This window comes from Caretta caretta, chromosome 2 (genome assembly GCF_965140235.1).
Source record: "Caretta caretta isolate rCarCar2 chromosome 2, rCarCar1.hap1, whole genome shotgun sequence".
In the NCBI taxonomy this organism is placed as follows: Eukaryota; Metazoa; Chordata; order Testudines; family Cheloniidae; genus Caretta; species Caretta caretta.
In genome coordinates this window covers 257,050,219-257,065,895 of record NC_134207.1, presented here as the reverse complement: position 1 = coordinate 257,065,895, position 15,677 = coordinate 257,050,219, and the positions used below count along the sequence as shown (strand labels likewise).

At 42.0% G+C, this 15,677-nt stretch overlaps 1 protein-coding gene across 1 annotated transcript in view; it reads left to right on the top strand.

Moving 5' to 3' along the window:
* LOC125631204 (sodium channel protein type 5 subunit alpha-like) overlaps positions 1-15,677 on the top strand; it is a 95,877-nt gene that overhangs the window by 77,196 nt on the left and 3,004 nt on the right. Inside the window, exons 19-23 of the mRNA XM_075126020.1 lie at positions 1,257-1,535; positions 2,121-2,174; positions 11,370-11,511; positions 12,318-12,418; positions 12,855-13,125. Of these exons, the coding sequence (XP_074982121.1) occupies positions 1,257-1,535; positions 2,121-2,174; positions 11,370-11,511; positions 12,318-12,418; positions 12,855-13,125 (847 nt within the window). The remainder of the gene's footprint in view (positions 1-1,256; positions 1,536-2,120; positions 2,175-11,369; positions 11,512-12,317; positions 12,419-12,854; positions 13,126-15,677) is intronic.

Sequence of the window (15,677 nt, the reverse complement as noted above, 5' to 3'; positions counted from 1 at the left end):
GCTTCTTTCCTGTTCTCTCTCCTAATTTGAAAGCTGTATGAAACTTGTAAGGAAACAAAAATAAGAAAAGCTTGCCTGGGTTTGGGATTTGTTATGAATCCGAAATGTATTCACTTGAATGTAGGGTGAGTGTCATGCTATACTTGCACTCAGTTTAGGACACTCCCACTCCACCCTCCCAATAAGCCCAGGCTCCCACTTTAACTTTAGATATTTCTTAGAGGGGATGCCCAGTGGCCTGCTTGACCTCTCTTTTTCAAAGTGTTGCCTTTGGGAAGCTAGCTCGCCCCACTGGCTGTGACCTGTGTGAAGGTAAAGGATCACCCATACTCTACTTTTGGGGGGTACTGGGTTCTACTCTGCCCTTTACTAGGCAATGAGCAGAAGTTCCTGTCCTAAGCAGGAAGTCACAGCTTTGACATTTGTTTACTCTATGAGATCATTAGTAGAGGTTACTCCTTGAAACACTAGCCAGATGTGATGAGATGCACTTTGGAAGTTAAAGTCTCCATCAGGCATGAGTCAGAATGTGTAATTTATGCAAGTTGGTCACAATTTCTGCTATTTCCCCAGAAGAGATTATGGTAGATCTTATTTTTTCATACCAGTGGAGCTTATAAGTCTGCTCAAAACTTACATGTTGTACTGACACTTTCCAGGTTACTCTTGAATTGTGGAAAACTTCTCATGGAAGTTACAATATCTGCAGCAACCTTTACATATCTACCACAGATTCATTATTGATCCTCTAATAACTAATTTTCCACACAACTTGAATAAATTTCATGCTGACATGAATAAAAACAGACGGCTATATTAATCCTCATGAGGAAATAATGTGTATTTAGAATCTTGTAGAAACAAAAAACAAACAAAAAAAACCAACAACAACAAAAGGAAGCTCCAAAAGTGAACATTCTACCATTACATTCAAATACTTTATTGTTGTTTAATAGTGCTCCCAAGTGTGCTAGGTGTTTCACAGAAAACAAAAAACAGGTTCCTGTCCGGAAGAACTGATAATCGAAGGGCCTGATCCTGCCAACACTATAGATGTAAAAACCTTTACTCGAAATAGTTGCCGCTTCAGTAGAAGTATTTATGGGAGTAAAGTTACTCATGTGTGTAACTGTTTACTTAAATGACACGGGATTGCTTAGATTTTCAAAACAGTTTAATGCAGCAAATAGCTGTTTAAGGCTTTGCACATGTGAATACCTATAGTAACTGTATGTTTTTCTTTGATTTCTCCTAAGGTGGTTGTGAATGCCCTAGTAGGTGCCATCCCTTCTATCATGAATGTTGTGCTTGTCTGCCTCATTTTTTGGCTCGTTTTTAGTATCATGGGAGTGAACCTATTTGCAGGAAAATTTGGAAAATGCATTAACTTGACTGAAGAAACATCAGGATTAAATGAAAGTATTAGGAACAAATTGGATTGCACAACCTATAATGACACGCAAAAAATATATTGGACAAATGCTAAGGTCAACTTTGATAATGTTGGTTCTGGTTATCTGGCTCTTCTTCAGGTGGTAAGTTCTGTTTTGCTGACTGGCACATTGTGGGGTGGGGTGGAATCAGGTTTTGCCAGTTGCTTACCCACATCTGCAAGGAGTGGGAAGCAGTGGCCCTGCGAAGCCTGCTGTCCCAACCCCACCCCATGTTCAGACTGACAATATGGTTAGCCCATTCAGGGTCCCTTCCAGTGTATGCACATATAGTGTCCAATGGTGAGTTACGAACTGATTATATAACCATTTGAAAATGTGCTCCTCTGATTTGCAGCTATCTCCTGGGAAGATGGTATGAAATGTTTGTTATAATTTCATGAAACTACAGGCAAAATTCTCTCCTGCACTGAGTAAAGCTCAGTGCAGAAATGGGAAGTGGGGAGAGAGCATCAGTGGGCTGGTTCCAATTCCCTGATTTGTTGTGATCAACTCTGTCACAAACATGTCAGCAAGGAGATCCCCTACACCAGGTGAATTCTGTGCTGGGCATTTGTGGACATACTACAGTCCCTTTGCACCATCTCAGAAGCACAAAAATGTAAACAGGCTAAACAATCTCATCCTAAAAGTTTAATATGATTTTAATAATTTTTCTGTTTTTTCTAGGCAACATTTAAAGGTTGGACAGACATTATGTATGCAGCAGTAGATTCACGAGGGGTAGGTCATGAAAATTAAAATGTTCTCTCTTGTAACCATCTCTCCAATTGTTACTTGTGTTTTCTAATTTTCATGCTTATTAGTGTTAGTCAACACAATGTGTAGGTCTAGTCTGTACATTGTTTTCGTGGTGCTATCTACTCACTGAGCTAAAATGGATGAGCATCTTTTTTAAAATAAATGGGCAAGCATTATTTATTAAGTATCATTATTATTATATTTAATGTATGTATTACTGTGCCACCTAAAGACTCCAGTCAGGATTAAGGTTCCACTGCATTAGCTGCTGTACAAATACAGAGGAAGATACAGTTCTGCATCCAAAGGACTTAAATTGAACAAAATTACCAGCATATCTTCCAAGGAAATGAATGAGCTCAAATGTAACCACATTTGAAAATAATTTTCTCAGGTTTATTTAAAACTTTGTTGCTTTTTTCCAACAGTAATAGAATAGCTTTTCAACCAAAGGTTTAAATTGGAAGAACACATCTCGGCCAAGATTCTCAAAAGCAGAAGCTTGAAGTTAGGCTCCTAAAAAAGTGACCTGATTTTCAAATGTTGAGTGCTCAACAGTTGCCACCGACCTCAGTCAAAGCTGTTGGTTGCTCCTCGATGCCTTTGAAAATCATGCCAGTAAGATGTGATTCAACTCTCTTTGAAGTCAATAAAGACTCCGGTTGACTTCAATGGAAGTTGAATTGGACATATATTTAGTCATGATATATAATATTTTAAACAGATGGTTAAAAAGAGAAACATTTTCTTATGTGTCCTTGAATGAAGACAAAAGTGCAACTCCTCTCACTCTCCTTAAAAAAATCCATCCGTCAAGCTTTTAATTTCTTTGTCAGCAGTGTAAATGGAACGGGAGATATTGTCCTACAAGTTTCTTAGCACAAGTGTAATCAACATCAGTGTCAGTTGCAGTGATCTCTTCAATACGTGGACAGAGAACACCTTAAAGATTGCAAAGAAATCAAATCAACAGACAATAGCAATCATAACACTTGTCAAGGTTCCGTCCCCACTCTGAACTCTAGGGTACATATGTGGGGACCTGCATGAAAGACCCCCAAGCTTATTCTTACCAGCTTAGCTTAAACGCTGCCACCACCAAAGTGTTACTCAAAGAACAGGGGAAGTGCCCACTTGGAAATGTCTCCCCCCCAAAAAAATATCCCCCCAAGCACTACACCCCCTTTCCTGGGGAAGGCTTGATAAAAATCCTCACCAATTTGCATCGGTGAACACAGAACCAAACCCTTGGATCTTAAGAACAATGAAAAAGCAATCAGGTTCTTAAAAGAAGAATTTTAATTGAAGAAAAAGTAAAAGAATCACCTCTGTAAAATCAGGATGATAAATACCTTACAGGGTAAGCAGATTCAAAACATAGATAATCCCTCTAGGCAAAACCTTAAGTTACAAAAAGACACAAAAACAGAATATACATCCCATTCAGCACAATTTATTTTATCAGCCATTTAAACAAAACAGAATCTAACGCATATCTAACTAGATTGCTTACTAACTCTTTACAGGAGTTCTGACCTGCATTCCTGCTCTGGTCCCGGCAAAAGCATCACACAGACAGAGAGAACCCTTTGTTTCCCCCCCGGCCCTCCAGCTTTGAAAGTATCTTGTCTCCCCATCGGTCATTTTGGTCAGGTGCTAGCAAGGTTTATTTTTGTTTCTTAACCCTTTACAGGAAAGGGTTTTTCCTCTGGCCAGGAGGGATTTAAAGGTATTTACCCTTCCCTTTATATTTATGACACCCCCCCCAAATCACAGATAGGGTGAAACGCTGGCTGTGATTTCTTCCTGGAACTCTAGGAAAAACAGAGTTAATAAGACACATGCACCTCTAAATATACTACCAAGTATATAAAGACTAACAGTATTTTCCACATCTCAAGGACGATTTTAACAAGTTGATTTTGGGAAACTTTCACGGGAGAGTGCATCAGCCACTTTGTTAGAAGCTCCTGAGATGTGTTGGATGTCAAAATCAAAATCTTGGAGAGCTAAACTCCACTGAATAAGTTTTTTGTTATTTCCTGTGGCGGTATGAAGCCACTGTAGCGTAGCATGGTCGGTTTGCAGGTGGAAACGCCGTCCTCAAACATATGGGCGTAGCTTTTCCAGAGTGTAGACAATGGCGTAACATTCTTTTTCACTGACTGACCAGTTGCTTTCCCTCTTAGACAGCTTCTTGCTGAGAAACACTACAGGATGGAATTCTTGATCCGGTCCTTCCTGCATTAAAACTGCTCCCACACCATGTTCGGACGCATCTGTGGTTACTAGGAACGGTTTGTCAAAGTCTGGGGCACTTAGCACAGGGTCAGACATGAGTGTCGCTTTAAGCTGGTTAAAGGCTTTCTGAGACTCTTCGGTCCACTGAACGACATTTGGCTGTTTCTTTTTGGTTAGGTCTGTCAGTAGGGCGGCGATTTGGCTGTATTGCAGTACAAATCGCCTGTAATATCCGGCCAAGCCTAAGAAGGATTGAACCTGTTTCTTTCACTTTGGGACAAGCCACTTTTGGATAGCATCCACTTTGGCCTGTAGGGGGTTCAAAGTTCCTTGACCAACCTGGTGTCCTCTGTTTAGGCCTCTTTGACACTTCTTAGCCTTAACAGTTAGTCCCGCCTCCCTTATGCACTCGAAAACTTTTTGTAGATTTTCCAGGTGTTCTGCCCAGGAATCCGAAAATATGGCCACATCGTCAAGTTAGGCGACTGCATATTCTCCTAATCCTGCTAGGAGACCATCTACAAGTCTTTGGAAGGTGGCAGGTGCATTCCACAGCCCAAAAGGGAGTACATCAAATTCATACAGCCCGACATGCATGATGAAGGCTGACTTTTCCTTGGCGGATTCATCTAGCGGTACCTGCCAGTACCCCTTGGTTAAGTCCAAGGTAGAGATGAACTGGGCCCGTCCCAGTTTCTCTAATAGTTCATCTGTGCATCGCATTTGATAGTTGTCTGGGCAAGTTACAGCATTTAGCTTACGGTAGTCCATGCAAAAATGTATCTCCCCATCTGGTTTGGGAACTAGAACCACTGGAGATGCCCATGCACTGCCAGAGGGGTGGATTACCCCCATCTGTAGCATATCCTGGATCTCCCATTCTATAGCAGTTTTAGCTTGAGGAGACACCCGGTAAGGTTGGACTTTAATTGGGCGAGCATTACCTGTGTCAATGGAGTGGTATGCCCGTTCAGTCAGTCCTGGGGTGGCTGAGAACTTCGGTGCATAGCTAGTACACAGCTCCTGGATCTGCTGTCGCTGCATACGCCCAAGGGTCATGGAGAGGTTCACCTCTTCCACGCCACCAGCACTTTTCCCTTCGTAGTAGACACCTTCAGGCCACTCAGTGTCATCTTCTCCCTGGGCTGTAAACTGACAAACCCTTAATTCTCTGGAATAAAAGGGCTTGAGAGAATTAATACTGTGCAGCTAAAAAAAGGCTTTCGGTTGGAAGTGGGGAATGCTATGAGATAATTAACAGCTCCCAGGCGCTCCTGGACCGTGAATGGCCCTTCCCATGACGCTTCCATTTTATGGGCCTGGAGCGCCTTTAAGACCATGACCTGGTCCCCGACTTTGAAGGAACACTCTCTGGCATGTTTATCATACCAGGCCTTTTGCTCCTTTTGAGCATCCTGTAGGTTTTATTTAGCAAGGGCTAAAGAGGTTCGGAGGGTGTTTTGTAGGTTGGTTACAAAGTCCAGAATGTTAGTTCCTGGAGAAGGAGTAAACCACTCCCATTGCTGCTTCACCAACTGAATGGTCCCGTAACCTCGCGGCCAGATACAAGTTCAAATGGTGAAAACTATAAACTGGGATGTGGGACAGCTCTGTAGGCAAAGAGCAACTGCTGCAACACTAGGTCCCAATAATTGGAGTGCTCATTTACAAATTTACATATCATGGCCCCCAAAGTTCCATTAAATTTCTCCACCAGGCCACTTGTTTGATGATGGTAAGGGGTGGCAACCAAGTGAGTCACCCCATGAGGTTCCAAAAGGCTTTCCATAGTTCCTGCCAGGAAATTAGTTCCTGCATCTGTGAGGATGTTGGAGGGCCAACCTACCCTGGCAAAAATGTCTGCTAGTGCCTGGCACACACTTTTAGCCCTGGTGTTGCTTAGAGCTACTGCTTCCGGCCATCAGGTGGCAAAATCCATGAAAGTCAGTATGTACTGCTTTCCTCTGACTGTCTTTTTCGGAAAAGGACCCAGAATATCCACAGCTACTCGCTGAAATGGAACCTCAATGATGGGGAGTGGCTGGAGAGGGGCTTTGACCTGATCTTGGGGTTTTCCCACTCTTTGGCATACCTCACAAGACCAGACATAGGTAGAAACATCCTTGCCCATTCCCTCCCAGTGGAATGACCTCCCCAAATGGTCTTTGGTCCTGTTCACCCCAGCATGGCCACTAGGATGATCATGGGCTAAGCTCAAGAGCTTTACCCAGTACTTGGTTGGAATTACCAACTGTCTCTGAGGATGCTAGTCTTCCTGGTGTCCAGCAGAAAAAGTTTCCTTGTATAAAAGTCCTCTTTCTACAACAAACCTGGATCAATTAGAAGAGCTGAGAGGCAGTGGGTTGCTCTGTGCTGCCGTCCAAGCTTTTTGGAGGCTTTCATCTGCTTCCTGTTCGGTCTGGAACTGTTCCCTTGATGCTGGAGACATCAGTTCCTCATTGGATTGTGGACCTAGGCTTGGTCCCTCTGGAAGCGATGTAGGGGATGGGGCTGTTTCCGTTGACTGTGAACCGCTCTTCGCTGGTGCACTATGTTGGGGTTCAGGCTCCGGCTGAGCCTCTTGTGTAGGGTTATCGGCTGCTGCCAGTTCAGGTTCGGTGGGGCCCTCTGGTGTTAGGGTTGCAAGTACTGGGTTCAGTGGGTCTGGTGCTGGTTGTTCCACCGGTTCTGGTTCTGGGGCTGGCTCTGTCTGGGTCTCTGGGATTGGATCCACTACTGCCGTTGCAGACGTTGGCCTGGGTTCCGGGTCCATCACCTCTAACCGGGTCCTGGTAGAAGTTTCCGGAACAGAGCTAGGCGTGACGGCTGGTTTAGCCTGGCTGCGGGTGACCATTCCCACCCTCTTGGCTAGCTTCACATGATTGGCCAAGTCTTCCCCCAACAGCATGGGGGATGGGATAATTGTCATAGACTGCAAAAGTCCACGTTCCTGACCAGCCCTTGTACTGGACAGGCAACTTGGCTGTAGGCAAATTGAAAGAGTTGGACTTGAAGGGTTGAATTGTCACTTGGATCTCTGGGTCGATTAAATTGGGGTCCACTAAGGAAGCATGGATAGCCAACACTTGTGCTCCGGTGTCCCTCCACGCGGTGACCTTCTTCCCGCCCACACTCACAGTTTCCCTCCGCTCTGAGGGTATCTGGGAGGTATCTGGGCCTGAGGACCTCTGGTGTGATTCCGGTGCAATGAACTGTAATCTGTTGAGGTTCTTGGGGCAGTTGGCCTTCACATGCCCCAGCTCGTTATATTTAAAACATCATCCAGCTGACGGGTCACTGAGGTGGGTTGCTGGAGAATGGTGTGGCAGGACGATAAGGTATCTGGAGTATTCCTTGGTGTGTAGTTGGGGCTTTGGGCTGCCCCTGGTGGTAGGGTGTGGTCTGAGGGTGTCCCTTCTGGTATCCGTTCCAACTGTGACCAGGGTTGTTCCTCTCTCCTCCCTTCACCCATTTTTTTCTGGCTTGCCCTACCTCTCTGGCGGTCTGGGACTGCTTGTATCGATCAGCATAAGAAGCAAGACTTTCTGCTGAGTCCATTTCCTTATCCCATAAACACTGTTTTATTTCCTCCTTGGACATATTCAGGAATTGCTCCTCAGCTATCAAATCACACATTCCGTCAAAGCTAGTGACACCCCTTCCTTGGACCCATTTATCTAACAGATCCTTCATCTGGTTTAGATAAGCTACATTACTTAGTCCAGGCCCCCTTTTAAGGGTTCAAAATTTTACTCTGTACGTTTCAGAAGTAATTTGAAATTGCTTTAAAACCAAATCCTTGAACTTATTATAGTCAGAAGCCTCATCAATAGGCATCTTATTGAATATGTCCAGAGCTCTTCCAGTCAATTTTGCGACCAATGTGTTCATCTTGTGAGCTTCAGGAATTTTATGGAGAGTGCACAGTCTCTCAAAGGTGAGAAAATATTCAGCAATATCACTGGATTCATCATACTGTGGACATAGTCGCTCCCATTTGTGGATTGTTGGGGAAGGATGGTTAGGGTTATCCAGTGGATTCCGCTCAGCCCTTACCGTCTCCAACTCCAGTTCATGCTTCCTCTCTTTTTCCTTCTCCTCCATTTCTTCTTCCCTTGCCTCCATTTCTTTTTCCTTTGCCTCCATAGCTCTCCTGTGGGCAGCTTCTTGGTTTTTTTCTGCCTTGGGCTCTGTCATTTTGCCTCTCTGTTTTTAACTAACTTTACACCCGAGAGGTAGAAATAAAACAAACAAACAAACAAAAAACTTGGCTTGTCAAAAAAAAAAAAAAAAGGTTGTGCTGTAACCGGATACTGATGTTCTCTGATAGTGATTGTCAGCCTACAGAAAAATCCATTAAAAAAAAAAGAAACTAACACCTCTGTCTCCAGGCAAATAGAGAGAAAAAGCCTCTCGTTGCTCTTAGCTAAAAAAAGAACCCACCTCTTCAGGTCTGTGAAGACTTGTGAATTTCCCTGCAGGAAGTTAACTACCCTGCCTTTAGGTAGAGAAAACTCCAGCTCACAAAAGCAAGGTCCCTTTTGTTATGCTTGTTGCTTTGTCCCCTTTTACAAAACCCTTTAAAATCTTTTAAAATCCTTTTGTGCTTCTGATTAAAAAAAAATCTCAAAATGATTTCAAATTAATCCCACCGCTCTGCCACCATGTCAAGGTTCCTTCCTCACTCTGAACTCTAGGGTACAGATGTGGGGACCTGCATGAAAGACCCCCTAAGCTTATTCTTACCAGCTTAGCTTAAACGCTGCCACCACCAAAGTGTTACACAAAGAACAGGGGAAGTGCCCACTTGGAAATGTCTCCCCCCAAAATATCCCCCCAAGCCCTACACCCCCTTTCCTGGGGAAGGCTTGATAAAAATCCCCACCAATTTGCATAGGTGAACACAGACCCAAAACCCTTGGATCTTAAGAACGATGAAAAAGCAATCAGGTTCTTAAAAGAAGAATTTTAATTGAAGAAAAAGTAAAAGAATCACCTCTTTAAAATCAGGATGGAGAATCCCTCTAAGCAAAACCTTAAGTTACAAAAAGACACAAAAACAGGAATATACATTCCATTCACCACAGCGTATTTTATCAGCTATTTAAACAACACAGAATCTAACACTATCTAGCTAGATTACTTACTAAGTTCTAAGACTCCATTCCTTTTCTGTTCCCGGCAAAAGCATCACACAGTCAGAGAGAACCTTTGTGTCCCTCTCAGCTTTGAAAGTATCTTGTCTCCTCGTTGGTCATTTTGGTCAGGTGCCAGCAAGGTTATCTTAGCTTTTTAACCCTTTACAGGTGAAAGGGTTTTTCCTCTGGCCAGGAGGGATTTAAAGATGTTTACCCTTCCCTTTATATTTATGACACCACTAAAATACATTGGGCCAAATTCTCTGCCCATTTACTTAATTGACAACAGAAAATTTGGCATATTATTTGTAGAAGATATTTTCAGGTCACCAAGAAGGATAGTCAAGTGCTAGGAGAAACATTGCTCTCAGTAAAATTGTCATCCACATCTTCTGTGGTGTCCTTAGATTTAACTTTGTCCAACAGTCACACTGTAGATTTTCTCTCCCCTCCTCAAGTGCACCCATGAAATGCAAGACGTACTTATTCCTCGGGAGAGTCTGTGCCAAAAAATTCAAAATTCTGTATATTTTATTTGTCATAATAATGCAATATAATCACCCCAATTTCAATTGTTTTGGTAATTTATTTAAACTACAATACAGAAAAAAGTCACAGCATTTCCTAAACACATGAAAGTTAAGTTACAAACACTTGGTAGCATACCCGGATTCCAGTTATAATCCTGGGTTTTCATTTGAAGTATGTTACAGACACCAAACAGCGCCCCCCCAAAAAATGTAGAATGTTATTTTAACTTGCTCAGACTTTCATACATGAAAGTCCTACAGGTTTGCTAATCATTGTCCTGTGTCTGGCTGGGGACTTGGGGAAGTGCTTGGTTCGGATTGTCCTGACATTTTATTGACTGCTTAGTGAATGTTTTATTTGCCCTCAAAGTCTTTTTTTTTTTTTTAAATGGGTATGTAAAATAAATCCTGAGCTGTACTCTAACCCCATTGTGCCACTTTGGCACAGGAAAAAAGTGAGAAAGCCTATAGACCTTCTTAGCTGAGGATTCCCTTCCTGTCATTATAATAAGGCTCCTTTACATCACTTTGGCAATGTAGCAGCCTTAAAACTTTTTACAGGTTTTATACTCCTGGGTGAATTGACTGAGACTGGAAACAGTTAACTAACAATAAGAACATTAACAGTGTCACTACACTGGCAGGCTGCTACATTTGTGCCTCAGAGAATGAGCTCAATTGAAGTCAACAGCCACTTTAACAATGTTACTACAGAGGCATGCTTCTATATTTGTGCCTCCAGGACATAGCCAGCCTCGTGCATAATAAAAACTCTACCCTTCCATGCCGCGAGCTGCAGTCGCAAGAGAGAGGGACGGATCTCTCTCTCTCTCGTTGGCACACACATATGCCTAGCCTTCCCTCCCCCCGCCCGCCAGTGATTAACTACACAGGCACACGCACATCCAGCCTCTCTCCCCCAATTCTGAGGCTGCTTCAGGCATGCTGGAATAGATGCACTGAATGGGCTACCGGGGAAGAGGCGCATGTCCCCTGGCAGATTTTTTTTCCATTTTTCTGCACAGAAATATGCAGGCCATATGAATTCTGTGCTCCTGCAGGGGCACAGAATTCTGTCAGGAGTACTTATTGTTACCCACTAGAGTTTTTAACTAGACAACTTTTTTCAGAATATGTAGTGATGTAGTAAATTTGATATCCTGCAATGAACTCTGTACGGGGGGATGGAGGCACCTATTTGGAACTCCTTCTAGGAGCACAGCCATATTGTTTTCAGTCATTTTTCATCTTGGTTATCATTTTTGCAGAAAGAAAAGCAGCCACGGAAGGAACATAATCTATACATGTACCTCTATTTTGTGGTTTTCATCATCTTTGGATCTTTCTTCACACTGAATCTTTTTGTTGGTGTCATTATTGACAATTTTAACCAACAAAAGAAAAAGATAAGTATATTGGATATGTTTCCAGACCCCTGATATATCCCTTACATGCTGTCTTCAGAGTATAGGATGCCAGCTATATACTGAAACTCTAAAACATTTATTTACATTTATTACATGGAACAGCATCAGTATTGAATTTAATTGAGGCAGCATTACAAGTGAAGTGCTAAGAAGTGCTTCCCCTTCACCATTCCTTTCCCATGTTTCCCATCCATGTAATTCTTGGCTCCAGAAGCAGCACTGATTCAAGAGGCTGTGAAGTCAGCTATGCAGTCCCTTGAATGCTACTTCCCCTACCTTTCAGAGTAGCAGCCGTGTTAGTCTGTATTCGCAAAAAGAAAAGGAGTATTAGTGGCACCTTAGGAACTAACCAGTTTATTTGAGCATGAGCTTTCGTAGCTACAGCTCACTTCATCGGATGCATTCAGTGGAAAATACAGTGAGGAGATTTATAGCTAAGCACTGTGGGACAGGGTCTGAGGAGCAGCTCTGGGATTGGGCAGTGCGCCAGAGCTGGTAGAGGACAGCAACAACAGGAGGTCAAGGGGAAGGGAACAAGTTGATCCTTCCCTCGTGTGCCTGAGCTCGTAGCTAGTCATTTTCCTGCTTTCTGAGCCAGTGGAGTGCCACTACAGAACTGTTTAAAATGCATTTGATCCCAATTAGGTACTGTGAGAAGGGTTAGTAACAGCAAGAAATAAAAGGGCAGAAAAAGAAAGAAATGTTGGCTTCCAATATTTTAGACTCTTGCAGGGCAATGATGTTTTTTTCTCATCAATAGTAACAGTAGCATTATCTCCATATACTTAGGTAGACAAGACATCTTTATGACAAAAGAACAAAGAAAATACTATAACGCAATGAAAAAACTGGGATCCAAGAAACCCCAAAAACCCATCCCAAGGCCATTGGTGAGACCACCTGAGTTCTTCCAACTAAAATATTTCTAATCAGTGAAAATCCATAGTAAAATAAACTTAATCCACCCAAAAATTTATTAATTATATATAATATACACATTATATATAATGTATTTGTTTCCACTGATGTTCAGAGAATGTTCATAGAATTAATTCTGTACCAAGAAATTGCCACTGAAGGATTATAAAGAATAAATATTTATTAAGTTCTTTGCAGAAATATTTACCTTGAAATTGATTATCCTTCAGAATGGGAAGGGAATTATGCTATCCTGTTTTATACTCTACCTTTCTCTAATATATCTATCTATAATGGAATTAAGCAACATTGAAACATATAAGGACTACTAGTAAGTAAATACACATGCCTAAGCACAGCCTCATTTTCATAACTAATACTAAATACTCTTGTTTTCCCCCCCTGCAGAACAAATACCAAGGGTTTTTTTTTGACATTGTAACAAGCCAAGCCTTTGATGTTATCATCATGATTCTCATCTGCCTTAACATGATCACTATGATGGTGGAAACTGATGATCAAACTATAAGGAAGACTGACATTCTTAACAAAATCAACATGTTCTTTGTTGCCATCTTTGCTGTAGAATGCACCATGAAATTGTTGGCTCTGAGACACTATTACTTCACCAATGGCTGGAACATATTTGATTTAAGTGTGGTCATTATGTCTATTGTTGGTAGGTAAAAATATACCAACAAGCTCAGTAATAGCCCTTTATATTTCATCACCATATATTATATTATATGTTTCCATGCCCCCCACCCCTCCTGCTGCCATTTTGTTCCTCCCCCTTTCTGCTCTAGGAGTTGGCCGTATGGTTTTGGAAGTCTATTTCTACCCTTTCTAGGTTCCCTAGGCATCTAGGTATCACATTTGGACCCATGTGCATTTTTGGCACCATTGGCCATTTTGGGGAAAAAAATTTAATTTAATTTAACTGGAAACATCAAAAAATGAATGAATAAATGTAGATTTCATGCCTTTTCATCATTTTAAGAGGAATATATGCTTTTTTTATGAACTTAGTACATTTCTAAATAAAATCTGTTAATCAGTTCTACAAAGGATGCAAAGTATTAGTGACAGAGAAAAAGTATATCCTTAAAGTTTGTTACATGTTTAAAGGGCACAGTTGTTCTAGAGACACCTTTAGAAATGTCCAAGATAGCCTTTTGTGGAATTATTTATCATAGCATATTAAAAAGTCAATTTATTAAATACCAATAAAAAGGACCATGTATGTAGATTTCTTTATCAAAGTTATTACAGCTCCTTCCCTACTTCCATATGGGTATGGACGTTCCTATAGGAGTCACTGATGATGCTGATCATGTGCTGGTCCAGGCCCCTTTCCCGCAGCACCCACATGATGTGATCGTGGGATACTGAGTCAAAAGCTTTGGCTATATCTAAAAATACGATATTTTGACACTAAACTGGGAGGAGTGGTAGATATGCTGGATGGTAGGGATAGGATACAGAGAGACCTAGACAAATTGGAGGATTGGGCCAAAAGAAAGCTGATTAGGTTCAACAAGGACAAGTGCAGAGTCCTGCACTTAGGACGGAAGAATCCAATGCACCACTACAGACTAGGGACCGAATGGCTAGGCATCAGTTCTGCAGAGAAGGACCTAGGGGTGACAGTGGATGAGAAGCTGGTTATGAGTCAACAGTGTGCCCTTGTTGCCAAGAAGGCCAATGGCACTTTGTATAAGTAGGGGCATTGCCAGCAGATTGAGGGATGTGATCGTTCCCCTCTATTCGACATTGGTGAGGCCTCATCTGGAGTATTGTGTCCAGTTTTGGGCCCCACACTACAAAAAGGATGTGGAAAAATTGGAGAGAGTCCAGCGAAGGGCAACAAAAATGATTAGGGGTCTGGAACACATGATTTGAGGAGAGGCTGAGGGTACTGGGATTGTTTAGTCTACAGAAGAGAAGAATGAGGGGGGATTTGATAGCTGCTTTTAACTACCTGAAAGGTGGATCCAAAGAGGATGGAGCTAGACTATTCTCAGTGATAGCAGATGACAGGACAAAGAGTAATGGTCTCAAGTTGCAGTGGGGGAGATTTAGGTTGGATATTAGGAAAAACTTTTTCACTAGGAGGGTGGTGAAACACTGGAATGCGTTACGTAGGGAGGTGGTGGAATCCCCTTCCTTAGAAGTTTTTAAGGTCAGACTTGACAAAGCCCTGGCTGGGATGATTTAGTTGGGGATTGATCCTGCTCTAGGCAGGGGGTTGGACTAGATGACCTCCAGCGGTCCCTTCCAACTCTGATATTCTATGATTCTATTCAAAATTATCAGTTGGCCTTTTTTCCACCAGTCTTGAACATGTCTACTGCCCCACACTATTAGACATATTTGGAGTAGAAATAAGAGTAGTGGGACAAATGTATCCTAATCTCTTCCTCTTTCCCTTTCTACCTCCTCTGTGATGACATAAGGGTGAAAACAGAGGAGCAAAAAAGTGGTCCCTGTAAAGCCCATAATGATTAGGAGAATTTTAAAACGCATCTCCCTTAAAAGAGAAGTATTTCTCTATAGTGCAAGTTGCTTCAAGGACTTCCCAGAAAATAGCTAAAATAAATAAGTTGACCTAAAGGGAGAACAAGAGAAAAAATCCTGTTCTTCTAACATGTGAAAAAATGTATAGATATTTCCATCAAGTTATGACCAAATGATGTTTAAAAGATCACCTTTTTCTTTTTTGTTGTCATATGAGACTACTTGGGGCTGCAACGGAACACTTTAGAATAATAAGTGTTATTATTCTAGAATAAGAATAAGTTTAGCCTTTCCTTGTGTAAGGACACCCCTGGAGTAATCATCTGCAGGGATTGAATCTGAGACCTCTGGATTTAAAAGAATAGACTCTACTGCTAGTGAAAATGGACCTTCTCCATTAGTTTGGCGGCATTATCAGACTAATAAAGTAGTCAAATCACAAGAGAGGGGCCAAAAGCCACACTGTTAGCATGGATTACACTTATATTTACTTTATCTGTTTCTGTCTATCTTGCTTACATGGTTCTCATCTAGGCATCTAAGTGCCTATGATTCTGGTGTTATGTTTTGGTTTGTTGTTTGAGCTTTGATTTTTTTCAACCTTTAGGACCAAATGTTAAAACATAGTCACATAACCTTTGCACCCACTGGCAAAATGCTGCACATAAAACATCTACTTGAGTACACACGTGTGTTTTCCATGTGCCGCAGCTC